The 21,300-nt window shown below is 50.2% G+C and overlaps 1 protein-coding gene across 1 annotated transcript; it reads left to right on the top strand.

Moving 5' to 3' along the window:
• Nucleotides 1–959: 959 nt before the first annotated feature.
• LOC311372850 (leucine-rich repeat-containing protein 49-like) lies at nt 960–19,848 on the top strand (the record flags this gene model as incomplete). Its single annotated transcript, XM_084489795.1, has 9 exons — nt 960–1,103; nt 6,195–6,256; nt 8,294–8,441; nt 10,223–10,306; nt 12,071–12,246; nt 12,630–12,725; nt 18,203–18,434; nt 18,945–19,130; nt 19,735–19,848. Coding segments are annotated over 9 exons (1,242 nt in total), but the record flags the coding sequence as incomplete, so codon positions are not given.
• Nucleotides 19,849–21,300: the final 1,452 nt, after the last annotated feature.

Raw genomic sequence — 21,300 nt, 5'->3', positions numbered from 1 at the left:
TCGGCTGGCCCGGACGCAAGCTTTGATATCCACACTTTATTCTACGCAAGCAGTGGTTGGCAGAGTCAGCGAGCTCTTTGTCAGTCGTAGCCTGTTTCATATTCATGGAGCTGGGGACACTGAATCCTAACAACTGTAAATCCTTTATGCGCTAGGGCCGTGTTGTGTCGCCGTGGGTGGTCAGCTCCCAGCAGCTTAGATGAAGGGCGCTGCTTGGTAAGGGGCCAGCCTGCTGTATCTTCTGGCTTCTGCTGCTGCGTCAGTGAGCAGAGCAGGTGGGTAGAATATGGATGTTCCCTGGCCACGGCAACACCCACCCCCCGAGTCTCGCTGGCGATGCCATGTTTCATCCACTGTGTTTATCAACAAGCTGCGTTAAGGGGGCATCTATTAGAGAAGGCTGTTTGGAGCGAACATCACACATCAGGGCTTTTATTTTGGTTGTGTGGGATAAATCTTTTCGGTGCTGCAGTGTCTCTGGATATGTAAGGTTGGCAATTACAGCTCTTCCTCGTGGCAGTAGAATACCGCTGCACTGTGTGCGGCCACAAACATGTTTACTCTCCTTATGGTTAACCGGCCAGCACCCCAGCAAAGATTTAAAATGTTTTGCCTGTATGTATGTATGTAAACTATGGCACCCATTGCACTCCTGACCATCCCTGGAAGGAGGGATCCCCCACCCTGCGTTCCTTCTCAAGATTTCTTCCTTGCTAATTAAGGGAGTTTTTTCTTGCCCTTTGGGGTCTAGGGTCAGGGTCGGCCTGTTAAGTCCTTTGAGATTGTACGTGTGATTAAGGGCTATACAAATACAATTGAATTGAAAATTGAATTGATTTACTAATGTGTCTTTCCCTCTCCGTCACACAAACCTCTTGGGTTCCTTATTCAACGTGTTCTCCCAACACCGGCTGCCTGATGCTGATTGGTTGTTCCGTGTCCCCTGTGGTCCCGTCCAGATCACCAGGATAGCCAACGTGTCCCACCTGGGCAGGCTGCGCCTTCTCAACCTGGCAGGAAATGACATCAGCCGCGTGGAGAACCTGCGAGGTCTGGACTCCCTCACTGAACTCAACCTTCAACGCAACTGCATCTCCTCTGTGGTGAGGGGCCCGTCGCCACCTGAATTATTCACATGCGCCCTTCGTCTTGGAAGAGGATTCAGCAGCATTTCACCTCCATGATACATGAGCTGAGCTTTCCCTGTCTAATGCTCTGGCATCGTGTCATGCAGTGAACATTTTCAGTAATGTATGGAAGGACAGTGATGTGTACTGTACGTCCCCTGACAGGCTGAGGGGATGAGTTATTGTATGGCGTGTACATCCTTGCAATACAAATAGAACATAGCATCGTGTAGTATCTTATCCTAGCTATCTTTGTTGTCTACTGGGAATGGGTTAACCTAGCGATTGTAAGTGCTTGGCCCTTGGTTCTATGAACATCTTTACTGTACCGACAGCGATATAGTGTTGTTTCTCTCTCTTCTGACAGATGTATGTATTGTATTGTAATGTATTGTAAGTCGCTTTGGATAGAAGCATCTGCTAAATGTACTGTAAATGTAACGAGTTCAGTGTTTACATGCTGATGTCGCTACTCGATGAACATCGGGGGGGTCTCGACCTCGATGCATTCTCAGGCTGGCCTCCTGAGGGCTGTGTCAGTGTGTGTGTTTGTGGAGGCGGCTGGGCTGTGTCTGACCTGCTTCTGGGCCCCCGTGGTAATGCTCTGTACAGATGGACAGGCCTGGAGCTCTGGGCCGCAGCACTTTAAATCTGGTCCCGTGTCGTAAACACCTGAGTGGGCCTGAGTGGGCCTGTCTGCTGTAACGGCCCAGGTTGGCACTCGGCTTGGTGGGGGGGGGGGGGGCTACTGAAGAGTGGGGGTTGGGGAGTAGGTGCTCCTAAAGAGGGGGGGGAGGGGGGGGGGGGGGGTTCACACGCATCACAATCATGATGCCAAGAATCACACCGTAATACTTTCACTATAACACACACACACACACACACACACACGCACACACACCTCTAGTGGTGCAGGCCAATATGTAAATGGTGGTGGAAGTGTTTCGGTTCCTGTTACCCAGGGAAAGGTATCCTAATACCCTCAATTACCCTCTTGCTGAAACGAAATATCCTGCAGAAACAACATCAATGAACCCGTGTCTATAGTGTACATTCAGAGACAGAGCGAGTCTAAACAGGCCGCTGCCTGCTAGTCTGCGTATCCCTGAACTCTGCCCTGCTTCCAGTCAGACTGAAAGACGTCACCTGGGTTCCTCTCCCCCGCTGCAATCCCCCTCCACCGTCCTACTGGACACACGGTTGTATGTGTGCATGTAATTACGGGGATGTACGGTTTTATTATGTGCTGTGGAGGGGGAAAGGGAACCCAGGTTCAGCAGTTTTTGCGGTGGCTGTCTCTCAAGGTGTTTGCCGCCTGCTGCAGCGCGGCTCACAAGTAAACACACACTCGTCCAGCTGGCGCCGTCCTCCAGCCCCCCAGGGGGCATCGCTCTGGGCTGAAACACACGCCTGGTTGTTTTAAGACCGGTCGTCATAATAGCATGCCCATCGTATGCCCTATTTTAAGATTTCCATTTTTCTGGGATTATGACATTTACATTTACATTTAGGGCATTTATCAGACGCCTTTATCCAAAGCCACTTGCAATGTGTGCATTTGTCAGAAGAAAGAGTAACAATAATATATCAGTCTGTACAGTAAAGATAGTGTCAAGCACTAACAAAGATAGCTAGGATAAGATGCTACACAATGCTAAGAGCTATTTTTAAGTGCAAGAACTTACAACATACAATAAGTGTGTACATTATGTGCCAGGAAGTACAACATACAGTAAGTGCGTACATTAAGTGCCAGGACGTAAAAAATACAATAAATGAGTGAGTTATGAGAAAGTAGGGTGCAGTTATTTATAACTCCATGTTCTCCCATCGAGTCTCCGTCCAGCTGGCAGTGTGTGTAGCATGGAGACGAGGTCGTGAACCACAGCAGATTGTACACCAGCCTAACGCCGTATTCACACTGCATACGTCCATTGACGGATCTCATTGACTTGGCGTGGGGGCGCTCTCGAAATGCATTGTGGGTCCGTCCGTTCTGTCGGCTCCGTTGCCTTGCGTCAAAAAGTTGCGAGACGTTCACCTTTTCAGGCAGCGACGGATCCGTCGGCAAACTCAGATCGTGTTATTGCAAATATATACGCAAATACACTGTCACAATGAAATCACCTTTGTAATACAACCCAGGAAAACACATGGATATGTCAAAAAGCCCCCATACCTCTGTTATCCGTCGACGGACGTGTACAGTGTGAGAGTGTGCAGAGTGTTATCCTCCTCTCCCCCGCCCGTCTCTGAGGAGCCGCAGCTCTCCTCCTGAGCACATGTGTTTATCTCTCTGGCAGAGGAGAGGTGCCGCGGTCTCCTCAGATGAACGGCCGTGCCAAAGCCAGGCCTTCGTGTGAAGAACGATGTCATTCAAGCTGTTGGTATCCCAAAGTTCACACACGTTATGCTGATCAGCAGTGCACGGCCACGCACACACATGTGCACGTACGCACGCACTCACACATACTCATATACACACACACACACACACACACACACACACACACACACACACATTTAGGTACACACACACAAACATATATTCAGGATTCTCTTCTATGGCCTCTCCTGTCGTTGTCATTGTTGCTGTTGTGTAGTTGTTGTTTGAAGGTCCAACAACCCGGTGTGTTTTCTGTTTGGCAGCAGATCATCCGTGGCATGACATCACTCTGTCTGAGACAAAGGGGCTATTTTTAGACTCAGACAGCGCCGCGGCGAGCTAGGCTGCGGACGCTGAGAGACAAACGGCAGGCGTGCAAAGACAGGAGCCTCCTCCCGCCAGGTGCTGGGGCACGTTGTCTCCTCACGGCACGCACGGTACTGCACGGTACTGCCCGGCACTGCCCGGCACTGCCCGGCACTGCCCAGCCCGCCGACTGGCCTGTCCAGGTGCACGACTTCAACCACCTTTCTGTTGGTGTGGATGATGGGTTCATCTGGTGATTACTGTATTCTGTGCTGCCCTGATTCCTTTGAATTAATCACCCTTTGACGTCGGACCGTCGTCAGAGCGGCCAGCTGTCTGCCGTGACTTGGCGGGATCTCTGGCTTTATGGCACTGAACACTGCCCCTGCTGTCCAATCAGAGCTTATCTCTATTACTCCAGGGGAGGGAGTGAGGGAGGGGGGGCGCAGGAAGCGAACCCCGGCCCGGCCTGGTCTGAGTCATAATGATACTCATGTGCCCACGAGTGCTGTTGTTTGAGTCGGAGACGTCACGGGATAGACTCCGCTCAGAACCGCTGTTCAATACAATACCACGATAATAGGAGTATTCATCATCGTAATATCTGATAATGTAACCCTAACAAATCCTGGTTCAAACACAGTGGGCAGGAGTGATAGCAGTAGGGTCTCCTTAGTGTCCGGAACTGCAGAGCAGGAGGAACAGGGAGTCTGTTAACTCAGAAACACATATGATGTGATGCGGTGGGAGGAGACTGGAGGTGTGACATTTGAGTTGGGCTGCATTCCATGTGCTTAAGGTGCAGATGTACTGACGGTACTGTACTTGCCTTCTTGCTGTTTTGTCTTCTTGCCCTTTTGTCTTCTTGCCTGCCTGCCAATCAGGCTGCTTGTTTCTGTAACTAATTTTAGTGTCTCTGCATTAGCTGGTCCCTAACACGCCCCTGACTCTGATCTCTGGGTTGGCTTGTCATCCAAAGTTGCAGAATTGCAGATTTGACATGATGGTGAGCTGGTTGTGATCATAACAGATCTGAATCTGATCATAACAGTTTATTAGTAACACAAATCTGTTATTCACAGTTCTGACTAGCGGAAAATAGGCTGACGTGTGTATTGTGATTAGGCATACAGAGAAAATTTGACTCCTGACTGGTTGTGGGATGTTTGGATAAGTTACTGTTGTGGTTCAGAAAGGCATATACCTAGATACACCATTATAAAAAGCCCTTTAGTTATAAATCCATATTAACTACTGATTGATAACTTCAATGTCAATATGAAGGAGAGAAATCCAGTGATTTGTGTTTCCGCCCTTGTATACTTTACTATACTATACTGTGTATTTTATACTCAGTTTGTAGTCATAGCTGTTTTAGATCTTTTGAGATGAAAATGAGCTGTGATGCTATGTCGATGGTAGTGTGAGGTTCCAGCCCTTGAATGTACAGGTCGCTGTGGGGTGACGTTTCTGTGGATGGCAGCCTTTGCTAGGGGGGGTGGGATGGCAACATGCCCTGACACTTCACCCAGTTCCTCACTACACTCTTCTCGCTCTGCTACACACAGACACTCACACACACGCACACACGCACACTCACACAAACACACACACACACACACACACACACACACACACCCCTCCCTGGTGCCCTGCCCCTGCTGTCGGGGCTGTCATCCCGTCAGCTGGTGTCGCTGGTTGTATGTGCTCTGTGCTCTCTTGTGGGGCCAGCTGCCTCCCGTTGGGCTATTGATCGGCTCATCCGGACGGATGCTGAACCCTCATTCCTTGCCTGAACAATGCAGATCTCCATCGCTACCACCTCTTGTTCTCTTCCGTCGATAGCTCACTAGCTAGCTAGGTAGCCAGCTAGGTAGCTGGCTGTTGTGTGTGTTTGCATCTACAGTGAGCCTGGGAGTCTCCTGCAGCAGCAGTTCTCTGCATTAGCGCAGCACACAGCTCTCTCTCCCTCCCCTCCCCCTTCTCTCTCTCTCTCGCTCTCATCCTCTTTCCTTCTCTCTCTCCTCTCCTCTCCTCTCTCTCTCTTCTCTCTCTCTCTCTCTCTCTCTCTCCCTCGCCCTTCCCCTCCCGGTCGGTGTGAGGCAGTGTGTGCGTGTGCGCGAGCGCAGGGCAGACAGGCACGCATGCCGGAGCGACGAGCTGCAAGGTGACACACAGAGAGAGAGAGAGAGAGAGAGAGAGAGAGAGAGAGAGTGAGCGGCGCGTTATTATGGGCAGCTCTCTGATACCCGCTCGCATCCGCCGACACCTTCTCCCGACCACAGCCCGCCTCCATCGCTCTGCAGCCTCCCTGTCTCACCCCCTCTCCTCCCCCTCTCTCCTCCCTCCCTCCCTCTGCCTCCCTGGGCTTCTAGACGGAGCTGGAAACCCTCCCCTGCCTGCAGCGCCTCTTCCTCAGCTGGAACAACATCAGCAGGTAAGAGTCCCGCCGCGACGCTACCTGCTAGCCCAGGCTAGCCCCAGGCTAGGCCAGGGTAGGCCAGGCTTGGCCAGGGTAGGCCAGGTTAGGGTAGGGATGGAGAGCTCCCGGCTCCCCCTCCCTGGGCTCCCAGGCTGGAGCCTGATGATGGCCCACACAGACAGAGACCCCATGCTGTTACCATGGCGACATGTGTGCAGTCCGATGTGCATGATGAGGTGGGGAGTGGACAGGCGCGATAGCAAAGGTACAGCTTTTAATACCGGCGATGCAGGGCTAAGCAGGAGGCTGTGTTGTGATGTTTGGCGGCAGCAGCAGAACCACGCCCTGTGTACCCCTTAATGCAGACCCCCCCCCCCCCCCACCCCCCACCCCCGTCAGCTCGTGATGTGGTCTGGGCTCTCTGGGCTAACTTCACACTGGCGGGCTGTCAGATGTGTAGCTAGCCTAGTGGTGCTAAGGGCAGGTAGGCTAGGCTACAGTGGCCCTAGCAGCCCAGTAAGCACCGTATATTCCACCCAAAGGAGTGGCCTGTGGTTGGGATTCACAGGGTACCACAGTGTCACCGCCCACTGACTGGAGCAAAGTCACCTTGTGCTCTGAATAAGTGACATCCGAGCTAGCTCCCACACTGCTGGTGGTGGTGCGTGCGTCTTGTTGTCGTGTGTTATGCTAGCAGTAGACGGCTTCCAGGCACTCAGTCCCCAGGTCAGATGTAGTCCTGAGCACAACATATGAATAAACAATGTTCATTGTTGATTTGATTGTTTTATTTGACTGTTATTTGTGAACCAAATCTTCCTGTTTATGTTGTTTTTGTTTAATCTAATTCTGTGGCCATTTGCTTGACAACACGCGATACAAACGCGAAAGTAAAGATATATAAGAAAAGATTTTCACCTTCAGTCTCAGAATCTGGAGAAGGTTTAATGAGATGTTTTCAGTTTTTATGCACATTGGGCACATCCCCATATGCATTAGTGCCAGCTTCCTGCCAGCGGTGAACAGAATAAGAATATAATAATAATACGCTTGTTTTCATTTTTCGTATTGATTTCATTCTCACTCAGATCAAAATACAGCCAGGAGGTGCCAAACCGAAGAAGTAGTTTTATTTGATGTCACTCAATATATGACATCTCATATGTTGAGTGACATCACCTGCCACACATTTCAGCCAATCAGAAAGCTGAGTTGCAATGCTCCTCGCGGGCTGAAATAAATGTATGATTAGCATCAAAACTAATCTGATCTGAGTCCTTATGTTGCTTGAATGAGGCTTTATTTCCCTCAAGGATTTCCAGCTGACTCATTCTTGGAGGTAATTATCCCAAGTAGACGTAATCATTACCATCTTATTGACACGGTCTTCACTCGGCCCGCCCACCCACAACACACAGCCGTTTGCCACAGGCAGCCTCCTAATGGCGCCATGGTTATATTCTCTACTTTTCCACGGTGCTGCTGTGCCCGATTCAAAGAGTTTCATGTTGTTTCTCATGAGCTCAGTGTTGAGTTAAAGGGCATCCAAATGTAGACTTGGGATCTTCTCTATACAAACTCACACAGCAGATGTGAGTATGTATATGTGTGTATGCATAAATTTCATTTACATTCAGGGCATTTAGCAGACGCTTTTCATCCAAAGCAACATACAATAAGTACCTTGTCAGAAGAAAGAGAAACAACAATATATCCCTGTTGGTACAGTAAGGATGTCCTCACCTTACTGGTGAGGCCTACACCGTTGAGTGTTACCATAGTACCAATTTGATCCAATACTTACAGTATACTCTTCATGACACACTGTACATAAGACCCCGAGTCTGGGATCCTTAGAACATCAAACCCATTTATAATAAGCATAACGTGACTATGTGTGCCAACATTGTAACGAAATGCATTTAGATGTGAATGTTGAATCCGGAACCATGTTGACATCTGATGGTGGTTCTGGTAGCCTGAGTGAACCCCACAGCGCTGTGCTGATGGAGGCTAACCGGTGATGCTCTGCTGTTGTTGTTGCCTCCTCAGCTTGGCAGGGATTGCCGGCCTCGGAGACTCCTGCCCTCTCTCTGAGCTCACCCTGGATGGGAATCCTGTAGCCCTGGAGACATGGTACAGACAGGCCGTCCTGCGCTGTGTGCTTCATCTCAAACAGCTGGACATGAAGCGGATCACAGTAAGCTTCCCCCTATCTGTTGGTGTCCCCCCCCTAGTAGCTAACGTAGTACCATAGCACTCCAGTCACGACCCAAACTGTAACCCCCCTATGGACACTTGAGCGCTGGCTGGGGACTGCTGCTTCACGTCGGTTGCACTGGTAACTGGCAGCTGGGCCTAGGTTATTAACTGGTAAATGGACTGAATTTATATAGTGCTTTTCTAACCAATGGTCACTCAAAGCATCTTACAATTATTGCCCACATTTACACATGAAAACACAGACGGCAGAGTCAACCACGCAAGGTGACAGCCAGCTCGTCAGGAGCAGTCAGGGTGAGGCGTCTCGCCCAGGTACACCTCGACACCGAGTTAGGAGGATAGGGGGATCGAACTAGTAAACTTCCAGTTGCCTGTCAACCCGCTCTACCTCCTGAGCTACTGCCATGTTATTACTCTGACTGAATAGTGATACTGTTGCAGAGCTGTGGTCTGATATTCTATCTGTGAGTACTCTCTACATTCTTCTATGGGAACGTTTGACTGAACCAAACGCAGGCGGAGCTTGGTGCCAGCATGTCCTCATGGTCTGTCAAGACGGGCAGCCTCTGAGTCAAGTCAAGTTTCTATCTGTAGCCCTTAATCACATTTAGAGTTTCAAAGAGCCTGTTCTACATTATACATGCTTATTATACATATTATACATGCTCATTCATACATTCTTCATGAAGTTTTCCTTCAAACGAACATGAAAGAAATCCTAAAAAGCAAGAGGGAAAAGCAACGCGTGCGGGTTGTGTAAAACTTCACTGTAGGCCATAAAGGAATGTTTGTATTTATCATATAGTAGTATCATTCCTGACTTTTTATTTATTTGAATCACAATTTACATACATTAAGACCTTTTAGATTTGGGTTTTTTGTGTGACTGCACCAACCCCATCTCCACGAGTTTGACTTAAATCTATGTTGTAATATCGCTGCAGGGGAACTTGCCGCTTATTGGGCTTTGAAGATGAAGATTTGTCTCTTCCACTCCAATATTGAACACTTGCCTCTGGCAGTCCGTCGGGTCAGGATTACATTGTTTGAGATGGAAATCAATCTCTGCCTGTCAGCAGATTTTCTATTATTTATGAATGGTTTGAGAGCAGTGGTGTCAATGTGCAGGGTAGTGAACTAGCTCCCCTGGCACCTGCTTTATAAATGCACTATGGATTATTTCAGAAGCTTAACTTAGAGGTTAAAACTGCAGCTTCCACTGTAGCTTGAAGCTGTTCATGGCTGCTGCCGCTCTTCTGTTAGAAAGTGACTAGTAGCTATATACAATGTATTGTTATTCATATTAGTAAATTGATTGAGGCTAGCAGCTAGCGTGTATTGATCCATGCTGGGGCCGCGGTCTCGCCGGCGCAACCCAGAGAGCGGAGCTCCCTCCAGCGCTCATCTGGCACTCTCAGATTGTGTCGGCAGCAGCAGTGTTGCATTCTGGGAGCTAAGTGCTCGCGTATCACTGATACCCAGACCCAGAACCCCAGACAGATTATCATGCGATGCTGCGGGCTGGTGTGGAGCCTGGTCGCCAAGCTCTCTCTGTGATGCGTCATGCCTGCACTAGCGGTGGACAGTGCGGCGAACGCACTGCATCTGAGGTCTCTGTCTGTCTGTCTGTCTGTCTGTCTCTCTCTCTCTCTCTCTCTCTCTCTCTCCCTCTCTCTCCCCCTCTCTCTCTCGCTCTCTCCCCCTCTCTCATATGTATGAATGGAGCGCGGGTCTGATTGTACCGTCTGTCTGTTGCAGGACGAGGAGCGGCGCATGGCTGCTGTCCAGGCTCGGAGAGAGGACGAGAAGAAGAAGGAGACGCACAAGCAGGCGGTTCATAAGGTAGCGGACCCATTACCCCCGGAGACTGTAGCTTGTGAATGGATTTAACCGCTGGAGGCCACATCCATTCTGCTCTTCACTGTATGTCTTCTTATGTTGATGTTGATGGTAGTTATGAGTTAGCAGGGAACAGGTCTCAGGTCTTCAGAAGGTCCCAGCTCAGTTATGGACGCAGGAACACAACGTTGGTTTGTCATGCTGTTGATTTTGCGCGTGTGACTAAAATCCAATGCATGCTTTTAGCTTGTCATATGACATTAGAATTATAGTGACTGTAAGTAACCAATCGGGCGGTAATTAATCTGACCTTCTAATCTTGTCTTTTGAAACGTTTTGAATCTGTACTGATTTTTTGTGGGGGATGTGTTCAACGACTCTGGTCTGTGGTTGTGTCGAATCTGGCCCACATACAGAATCATCACCATAGCAGGGAGGCACAGATCCGGTCATGGTGCCTCATGGTTCATTGTGAGATTGTAAGGACTGTGCTTTGAAATCAGCTGCGGTGGAGGACTCCCTGCTGTGTAGCGAAGAGTTCCTGTCTATGTCTGGCCAGATGATTAATAACCTGAAGGGGGATGTAACAGGAAGGTTATGTGCTTGCAGAGACTGCAGCTCAAAGGGACGCTCTTTGTATTTCATCCTCACACAATAAGAAGTATAGTGTTCTTGTATCCTCATATGAGTCTGTGAATGAGCGTGTTCCAGTGCCTATGCATGCATAAGTGTTTGCATTAGGTGTGTGCATGTAGTGTGTGCATAGAGTGCATACATGCAGTGTGTGCACGTAGTTTGTGCATCCAGTGTGTTCATGTAGTGCGTTCATGTAGTGTGTGCGTGCATACAGTGCGTGCATAGCGTTACACCAACTGTGCAGCAGAGCTGGTACCTTGTTGATGTATTGACTGGGAGTGTGTGCTCATCGTCTCGCTGCAAGAGAAAGTGAAATTTCATGGGATGAATGTTTCTTCAGTGTGGGATTTACAGTGGATGACTCACTCAGCCCCACACCCCCTGCATCTGGGTGGGCCGCATTCCTCAACCTATCGAAACTGAACGCTGAATGATTTGAGGGGAAAACGGGCAGAAGCAACATCCTTCTCTTGGCGAGAGCAGCCGTACGCCCAGATCAAAGCTGCAGTCGGCCGCATTACAGAGGGAAACAGATCTGTTTGACTCGCGCCAGGCCTTTTTTTTTCCCCCATAATCCCTTGCTTCAGTGGTGCTGGCTCTGAGAGAGGACAGGTCCGGTACGGTTGTATTGTTACATGAACAATGCTGCAGGGAAGTCACATGACGTAAAGGGGACATTGGAAAAAGGAAAGATGGGATGATGCACAGCTTTGAGGTGTCCCAGTGAATCTGGTTCACACACAGTTCAGCATCGGCTTAACTGAAAAAAGAAACCAAAAAGAGTCTATTTTTATTTTTGACAGCTTTGGGTTGTGGTGTGCATTCTTCTTCAAAGAACTGTCATCTGAAACCTGCTTTGTCTCCTTTGTTTCTGTGTGTGTGTGTGTGTGTGTGTATGCGTGTGTCTGTGTGTGTGTGTGTGTGTGTGTGTGTGTGTGTGTGTGTGTGTGCATGTGCGTGTGTGTCTGCATGCATGTGTGTGTGCGTGTGTGTGTGCATGTGTGTGTGTGTGTGTGTGTATGTGTGCGTGTGCATGTGCGTGTGTGTCTGCATGCATGTGTGTGTGCGTGTGTGTGTGCATGTGTGTGTGTGTGTGTGTGTGCGTGCGTGTGTGTGTGTGTGTCCCTCCAGGAGAAGCGGCGGCTGGCCATCCGTAATGCGGCCCAGCAGTGGGAGGGGGTCCGAGCCAGCCTGGAGCCCCCTCCTCACAATGGAGCCAAGGAGGAGGTCAGTCCGGAGAACAGCCCCGCCCACAGCCCCGCGCAGACCAATGGCATCGCGCAGGAGCCCTCACCGGACGAGCCAAAGTAAGGAGCGGCGTCTTCGCTCAACCAGCTAGCCATCGTACATAGCGGTAGCCCAGTCGCTCGTTGGCATGACGACGGTCAGTCGTCATGCCAACGAGCGACTGAGCTAGCGGTAGCTCAACCAGCTAGCCGTCGTGTTTAGCAGTAGTTCAGTCGCTCGCTGCCATGGCAACATCCAGTCGTACTTTTGTTACTGGGATGTAAAACATTCAGTTCCCATGTCATTGTCCTTGGCTGGTAAAGTCTCAGTGATTTGTGTGGGAACACACAGAGGTTGATTTATAGGCTTTGGCATCAAACATCTGTATGTAAAACTGTTGATCTAAATGCATTTTGGATGTGTTGTTGAGAGAATATTGTGATTAAGTGCTCTTTTCTGTCAGGCGTGTCAGCCCCCTGTCAGGACCCGAGAAACCCACCATCGCTAGTGAGAACCGACTCCGAGTGACCAGCCGTCCCAACAGCCCCCGAGACGCCAAGTAAGACACCCCACACACACGTACATGCACACATGCACATACACACACACACACACACTCACACACACATGCACATGCACATGCACATGCACACGCACACACAGACACACACAGACACGGATACAGAAATACAGACACACACAGAAACACACAAGCGTTGTATTGTTGTATTGTTTTGTTGTATATTGTGTCAGAGGGAAACAATTTGCTCTCCTGGTCGCGGCTACAAATGCAATAAACCACAGCCTATTGTGATTCTGTCCTTGGTTTGGTTTTCAAACAAATAGCGTAATATGAGTTAACACAGAGGGGGATATTTGTTATAGTGGATCTATTCTGTCCATAATATATTCACGGGAGACCCATGTGTCACACACACACACACACACATGTTTTGTTCTAGCCCGTTGTGCTGCTTAGCCTAACCGCCATCAAACTGTCATCATCACCCCTGCAAGTGAACTGGGGTCTGCCATGCGGTCGGCCATTGTTGTCGCCGTCTAACATGTCGTGGTTTTTTTTGTAGTTATCACTGAGTAGACAAACTGTGAGTAACCTTCAGAAAATACAATCCCATTAGCCTTTAACATGTGATGTTGCGGTGGGTTTGTATCAATACACATGCTTTCAGGCCATTGTGGCGCCACAAAAGGCCTTCTGCAGAACTACTGAGAGACGGGGTGGCAGGAGGACAATATGTTTCTCTGAGCAGTGTGATGGAACATGAGATCAAGTGTGAGGCTGTGACTGCTGCAGCTCCTAGACACACGCAGTCTATCGGCTGGGGATTGACTCGACCAATAGACACCAGACTGAGGGGGCATCATTCACACACTTAGTCTGCTGGAGAGCTCATGCATATATAAATATAATTTTTTTGTACCATTATCTTATTACCAGATCTAATCTCTGCTTATCCTGACTGTTTGATGAGTTGATATACCATTGCGTTGTGAGGTACGGCTCACAAAACATTATCATCCTCCATTCCAATTGAAACCGTTGTAGCGAGACTAGAAGCATCCACCTTCCACTGAAGCATCCACCTTCCACTATAGAGCGGTGCGCTGTTATTTTCCCTGTGTAGGAACATTGTATTAATAGTTGGTACAGGAGCCCTGTTGATGCCTCTGTGATACACAGCCCACAGAGTGCACCTGAGCGTAGTACTGTACCTTTTGTTCCACTCCTCCATAGTCCTCCAGGTTCAGCTGGCTTCAGTCTGTCATCCTCGCATCACACGGCTGATGTAGGAGCGATGCACCGATGAATTCACAGACACCATATCAAGAGCTCATCTTGTGAGGTACATCTAGACATCTAAACTGGAACGGAGGCCTTGGCAGCTGGGCCATCGAAACTTTCTTCTGCTCAGCCGTTACTGTTGAACCCTGAAAAGGGGATCTTCTCCAGTTAAATTGACCTAATTTCTACAGCGCTTTTCTAACGAGTGCCCACTTAAAGCACTTTACAATACTGCCTAACGTTCACCCATTCATACACACATTCACGCACCAACGGCGGTGTCAACCATGCCAGGCAGCAGCCAGCTCGTCGCGAGCAGTCAGGGTGAGGTGTCTCGCTCAGGGACACCTCGACACTCAGCTAGGAGGAGCCGGGGATCGAACTAGCAACCTTACGGTCACCAGCCAACCCACTCTACCTCCTGAGCCACACGTTCGCCCAGTTCACAAAGGGTTCTGAGTGGCCAGTGGAGGTCACACCCCTCTACGCCACATCTTTATCTCCGGATGGACTCAGAGACAGAAACCCTTGCCAACATCTAAAACCTAGACGATAGATTCTCAATCCTTTGATATTGATTCATAGCGATGATGACGTCTTCGTGTACCATCTGATTGTTGTTATTGGTGTTACTTATGTGTTTGTTGGGGCAGAGCAGCACCTGGCTACGGTTTTGGTTTGTGTCAGCATTCCAAAGTCGTTCCAGTTTATAGCTTGCTGACGCTGCAATAACCACTGAAACTCCCTCATGACTAAAGAAAAAAATGGTAACCACAGCGAAGAGTGTGTGAGAGTACGTGTGTTTGTGTGCGTGTGTGTGCCTGTGTGCCTCGGTGCGTGTGTGTGTGTGTGTGTGTGTGTGTGTGTATGTTTGTGAGTGTGTGTGTGTGTGTATGCCTGGGTGCGTATGTGTGTGTGTGTGTGCCTGTATGTGCGTGTTTGCATTCATGTTGATTGCACTGCAACCTTAAATTGTGTGTAAGTGTATCAGAGTTTGTGAGAACCTTCTCAGAGAGCAGAACGGTAACCTGATAGCGTCACACCGTAACTGCAGTCTAGATTCCACCATACGGACACACACAATGTATTAAGGACCTGAGATCCAGAGAGATGCTGCTCATTGGGTTTCCTTTACAAGAGGGAAATGGATGAAAGGCATTAAGAGTATCCAAACTCAGATCCTGAGCCGTCGGTTCCCCAGCGTCGCTGTCAGACCAAACACCAGCCGCACCAAGAGCTTCCAGCGCTCCGGGGAGAGGATTATGTTGTTCTACAGAATTCTGTAAAGCTCTTCTTTTCTGGCTGGAGGGGGGGGGGGTGGGGGGTGGCTGAAAATAGCCTCTAACTGAATGATGATATCACAGCAACGGGATCCATTTCCATCCTCCAGACTACTAATCCCATCTTCTGTGTCTCCTCCTGTATCCGTTTGTCTCCTTGCCCCTCTGTTCGGTGGTTCTCCCTCAAAGGAGCTCTGGCCTGGCGGTCAGTCAGCGGGGGAGGAGGGAGGAGGAGATGGGGCTGTGTAGAGTGTGTGTGTGTGTGTCGCGTTTCCAGTGGTTTCACCTGGTTTGACTTGACTAGTGTTTCTGTGTTTTTGTGCGTCATCTCCCTGTTTTGCCGTCCACCCGGTCCTGGGTCACTCGAGGCCTTAGCCGTGATAGATCTGGGGTATGGGGGGGTCTCCATTATTAAAGGGTGATTCTGGGCCCAGTGTCTGATTGATAGAGATGGAAAGAAGACCACCATCTTTGGCCATCGTGTCCTTATCAATAGGACACTGTTAGTAATATTTCTGTTTTAAAGCTTTAATCTTTAAAAACAAAACAAATTGTACCCTCATTTCCTCCTTCTCATGGATTCTGGAAGTGTCTTGTTTGGTCGATAGTCCTCAGAAAAATAATCATTAAGGTGACTAACCAACACGGTGCTACTCAATAGACTAATGCCTCTGCTCTCAGGGTGTTTACTGTCCTGCTACACACACACACACACACACACACACAGGGAATAAATCCACGCTGTGTGGTGGTCTGACCTGTTGCTGACCGGGTCTCCCAGGCTGCCACTCAGACGCGGCGGCCCAGTTCAGGGCCTGATGTCAGGAGGTTCTCATGGGCCTCCAGCTTATGATGTAAGGGGAGAGGATCAATCCGGGCCCAGGAATGCTCCCTCCTCTAGGCTTTGGTTTTAATCATCACAGAGCCGGCCTCTTCGTCATTGAACTTCAACGGCTCAATTCCGAATCGGGAGATCCAGTCTGAGATCCAGTCTCAGAAACAACTTCATTATACACTTGTAACAAACAACAAGTATATTATACATTAAAGTGATATTCATGTAGATATCATGAGGGGATCATGATATCTACTATGAATATCAATTTTAAAGCAATAACATTGTGGGAGCGTGTGTGGATGATGTCCGAGTCTGATTGAACTCTGAGGCTGGGTGAGGCTGCACACCTGGTGGTGCACAAATGGATTTGTTCACAAATTATTGGATGATTTTAAACAAGAGACCACTTTCATCCCCATTTGTCCTACGCGGGCCCCGGTAGATCCGCCCTTCAGAAGGTGTGTTCACCTCAGGCTGTCCTCGGGACGTCCCCACCTCACCCCGGGTTCAGGTCCGGGGGTAGACAGAGGGGAGAGTGTTCCCGGGAGCGGCTGGCTCTGGGAGATTATGTTTACAGAGAGGTGGGCCTTTACAAACACGGCTCAGTTACACATCACTCTCACTCTCCCGCCTGGTCTCTGCAGTTCTTCTGCATACAGGCTTGAGCTTATGCACCTGGTTACCTCTGCCTCTCTCTCTCTCTCTCTCCCTGTTGCTGTCCCTGTCTTTCTCTCACTCTCTGTTATGCTCTGTCTCTCTCTCTCTCTCTATCTGTTGCTCTCTGTCTCTCTCTGTCTCTGTCTGTTGCTCTCTGTCTCTCTCTGTCTCTCTCTCTCTCTCTCTCTCTCTCTCTTCCCTCTCCCTCATCCTCACCCTCATGCTCACAGGGACACTAAGAGCAGAGCGGCGTCGGATAGCATCAGCCGGGGGCTGGCCCTCAGAGGGGGGGGGGGGGGGGGGGGGCGATGGCGTCGGACGGGGTCCCAGAGGGGGTCCCAGTCAGGGGGGGGGGGGGGATCTGATCTCCTCGGTATGCCCGGTGGTCCACTGAGAGTCAGCAAACTCTGAGGGGCTTTCTCTGGGACCGGTCCTCAGCGCCCGGTCTCACGACTCTCTTATCGGGCCTGGGCAGGGGGTCAGTACCGGGTCCGGGCCCCGTAGGGCGTCCTGCCAGGAGACCATGGGAGACCTGAGCCGCGGACCACCAGGGGACCCGGGGAACAAGGGCCCCCCACCAGGGGCCGTTTTGTGTTTCTTTAGCCTCATGAATGGTCGCTGTCTCTGGAGTCGTTGTGGAGGGAGCTGGATGTAGGCTCTATTGATAGGCCTGTGATGGAGCGGGGCTCCATTGATAGGCCTGTGATTGAGCGGGCTCCATTGATAGACCTGTGATTGAGCGGGGCTCCATTGATAGACCTGTGATGGAGCGGGGCTCCATTGATAGGCCTGTGATGGAGCGGGGCTCCATTGATAGACCTGTGATGGAGCGGGGCTCCATTGATAGGCCTGTGATGGAGCGGGGCTCCATTGATAGGCCTGTGATGGAGCGGGGCTCCATTGATAGGCCTGTGATGGAGCTGCTAGGCACAGGTTAGCATGGTTAGCATTGCTCTCGTTATTGCCAGGGATGCCAGTACACTTAATACATTGGTGTGTGTGTGTGTGAGAGAGAGTGTCGGTGAATGCTTCCGTGGGTGTGTGCATGTGTGTGTGTGTGTGTGTGTGTGTGTGTGTGTGTGTGTGTGTGTGTGTGTGTGTGTGTGTGTGTGTGTGTGTGTGTGTGTGTGTGTGTGTGTGTGTGAGTGTGTGTGTGTGTATGCCTGGGTGCGTATGTGTGTGTGTGTGCCTGTATGTGCGTGTTTGCATTCATGTTGATTGGACTGCAACCTTAAATCGTGTGTAAGTGTATCAGAGCATGCGTGCTTACATGTGTGTGCTTGTGCCTGTACGCATGCGCGCGCGCGTGTGTGTGTGCACATGTTTGACTCTATGTGTGTGTGTGGCTGCACATGTTCACCCCTGCCTGTGTGTGTGTGTGTGTGTGTGTGTGTGTGTGTGTGTGTGAGTGCGCACGTGTTCACCCCTGCCTGTGTGTGTGTGTGTGTCTCCCCCAGGCTCCTGGAAGCCGGCTCCACGGTGCAGATCCTGTCGCTGTCGGAGCAGCACCTGGCGGAGCTGGACGGGGACACGCTGCGGCTGGTGGGCCCCGGGGCCCTCGAGGCCCTGGAGCGGGGCTGGGGCGCGCAGACCGCCGGCGCCGTCTGCACCATCACCTTCCGCTACGTCCAGTTCGACGCCATCGTGCCCACGCTGCCCCGCATACGAGTCAAGTTCCCCAATCTCACGGTGAGGGTGGAGGTCTGCAGCCTGGGGTCAGAGGTCAGGGTCCTGGGGTCAGAGGTCAGGGTCCTGGGGTCAGAGGTCAGGGTCCTGGGGTCAGTGGTCAGGGTCCTGGGGTCAGGGTCCTGGGGAGGGAAGTCAGGGTCTTGAGGAGGGGCTCAGGGTCCTGGGGAGGGGGGTCAGGGTTCTGAGGTCAGGGTCCTGGGGAGGGAGGTCAGGGTCCTGGGGAGGGAGGTCAGGGTCCTGAGATGGGGGGAGGTCAGGGTTCTCAGGTCAGGGTCCTGAGATGGGGGGTCAGGGTTCTGAGGTCAGGGTCCTGGGGAGGGAGGGCCTGCTTACACAGTCCAACCTGAGGGTTAGCGGTTTTATGAAGGGCTTACTTCTTAGCAATCACCGCTCCACTAACACACTCCTGACATCTGTTTATGCCTTTTTATTTTTATTCGTTCCTGTCAACGTGTTTCTACAAAGCCCGGTCCGTCCGGTCCTCAACCGTGTTTTCCCCTGCCCCCCCAGCACCTGGTCTTCATGGAGACCAACCTGAGCCGGCTGGTCCAGCTGGCGGCTCTGGCCCAGCTGAGGCGGGTGGAGCAGCTCACCATCCACCCCGAGGGGAACCCGGTGGCCGGCCTGGCCCTGTGGCGCTCCTTCCTCATCTACCGCCTGCACCACTTCAACCTGCACCGCCTCAACGGCCTGGAGGTAGGTCCTCTACTGCCTGCAGGTAGGTCCTCTAAGGTCTGGAGGTAGGTCCTCTAAGACCTGGAGGTAGGTCCTCTAAAGCCTGGAGGTAGGTCCTCTAAGACCTGGAGGTAGGTCCTCTACTGCCTGGAGGTAGGTCCTCTAAGGTCTGGAGGTAGGTCCACTTAGACCTGGAGGTAGATCCACTTAGACCTGGAGGTAGGTCCACTTAGACCTGGAGGTAGGTCCTCTAAGACCTGGAGGTAGGTCCTCTAAGACCTGGAGGTAGGTCCGCTTAGACCTGGAGGTAGGTCCTCTAAGACCTGGAGGTAGGTCCTCTAAGACCTGGAGGTAGGTCCTCTAAGACCTGGAGGTAGGTCAAAATGAGTTTGTCGCTCTGCGTTCTTCACTCTACTGCCTCTAGTGGAGCTGCAGCAGTTGGTCCTTACCTTTCTGGTCCTTACCTGGATTCAGAGGATGTCCTGAAAACAATAACTCTATGTTTGTATTTATAGCAGTGACGTACGTCTAATATTCCAGCGGCCTGGCATGTGTGGGTGTGACTGCGTGTCCTGACGTCTGTCTGTTTGTGTCCTGATGTCCGTCTGTTTGTGTCGGCCCCCAGGTGACCATGAATGATGTCATAGCGGCGGAGCGCGTTTTCGGGACCCTGGGGCTGGTGGCCGCCACCGAGACGCCACGCTGCCGCCTGCTGCTGCTGCTGGAGGAGTCCCGGTGAGTCCAGAGCCCTACTAGCACCTTAACACCCTACCCTCGTACCAATGTTCCCCCTAATTTTTCATGTGTCTGAGCATACACACAAACTCCCTGAGAATTACTTGGACCACTGTGAGCAACATCAGACGTGCACACTGTGGCCACACCAGTATTACACCTGTCCAAAACCTAAAATCATTACAAGTTACATGGCTTATTAAAAGAAATTACAGCAGTCATTTCCGTTAGATTACTTTTAATATAAGTGATTTGGCCCACTTACAATGAAAAAGACAAATCTTGTTTTCCATGAGCTGTGTAGTATGTACATCAGAAAAAAAAAAAAAAGTGACCAGCTGTATAGTTAAAGTTAAAAGTTATAGTACAGAGTAAAAGTTATAGTTAAATTTTACTCTGCAGCTGTTCAGAGGAAGTCCATCTCTAAGCTGAGGCTGTGATGGTCCAGGTGCACAGAGAGAACTGCGACTGAGCCACACTGGGACTCCAGCTAGAGCAGGAAACCCACCAGCAGACAGAACAGACACAGGCAAGGAGGGATAAAATTAACACACAAAAACCTGAGATCATAACAAGTTACAGGGCTTATTAAAATAATCAAATTACAGCAGTAATTTCTGTTTTCCGTGATTTGGCCCACTTCTAAAAAGACAAAAAATGTGTTTGTTGTATGTCAGGGTGAGGGTCCTGCTCTGGAAGAATTGAGTGTTGAATGTACACCTTTCAGAGATCTAATTTTGTTCACATTAAAACATTCACATTTTGCACAATGAGGTGTGTGCTGTAGCACAAGCATGTGATACAGTTTTCTGTAACTCTTTGTCTGTATATATAATATATAATTACAGTTTTTTATTTCAATTTCTACTAATCATAATCTAGTAACAGCATTTGATGATTAATATCCACACATGAAAATGACACTTGAATAAGCACAAATCTGATCGGGGACTTAAATTTCACCTTATTTTTCCCGTCTGTCCTTCTCACTTCTCCAGTGGTTGTAGATTTTGTCCAGGTTGATGGCCCCGTCTGCTTCTTGCTTTGACTTTATGAGCATCAGCTGGTCCAAATGTGCCACTTCAATACGATTTCTGGATGCTGTTTTGATATGATTCATCAAACTAAAGCCTCTTTCACAATCTGCACTGGATGCTTGAAATGTGGCACAAATATCCACAAGCTGCGAGATCTCCTTTAGATCCTCACATCTAAGTCCTACCCTCCTACCCTCCTACCGCCTACCCCCCTACCCCCCTACCTTCCTACCCTCCTACCATCCTACCATTCTACCCTCCTACCTCCTACCACGCTACCCTCCTAGTGCCCTAACCTCCTACCCTCCTACCTCCTACCACGCTACCCTCCTAGTGCCCTACCCTCCTACCCTCCTACCATCCTACCATCCTACCTTTTACCATCCTACCCCCCCTAACCTCCTAACCTCCTACCCCCT

The sequence above is a fragment of the Micromesistius poutassou genome (assembly GCF_964030765.1).
Source record: "Micromesistius poutassou genome assembly, contig: SCAFFOLD_4501, whole genome shotgun sequence".
Classification (NCBI taxonomy): Eukaryota; Metazoa; Chordata; class Actinopteri; order Gadiformes; family Gadidae; genus Micromesistius; species Micromesistius poutassou.
The sequence above is the reverse complement of the archived record's forward strand: the minus strand, read 5'-3'. Positions and strand labels throughout refer to the sequence as shown.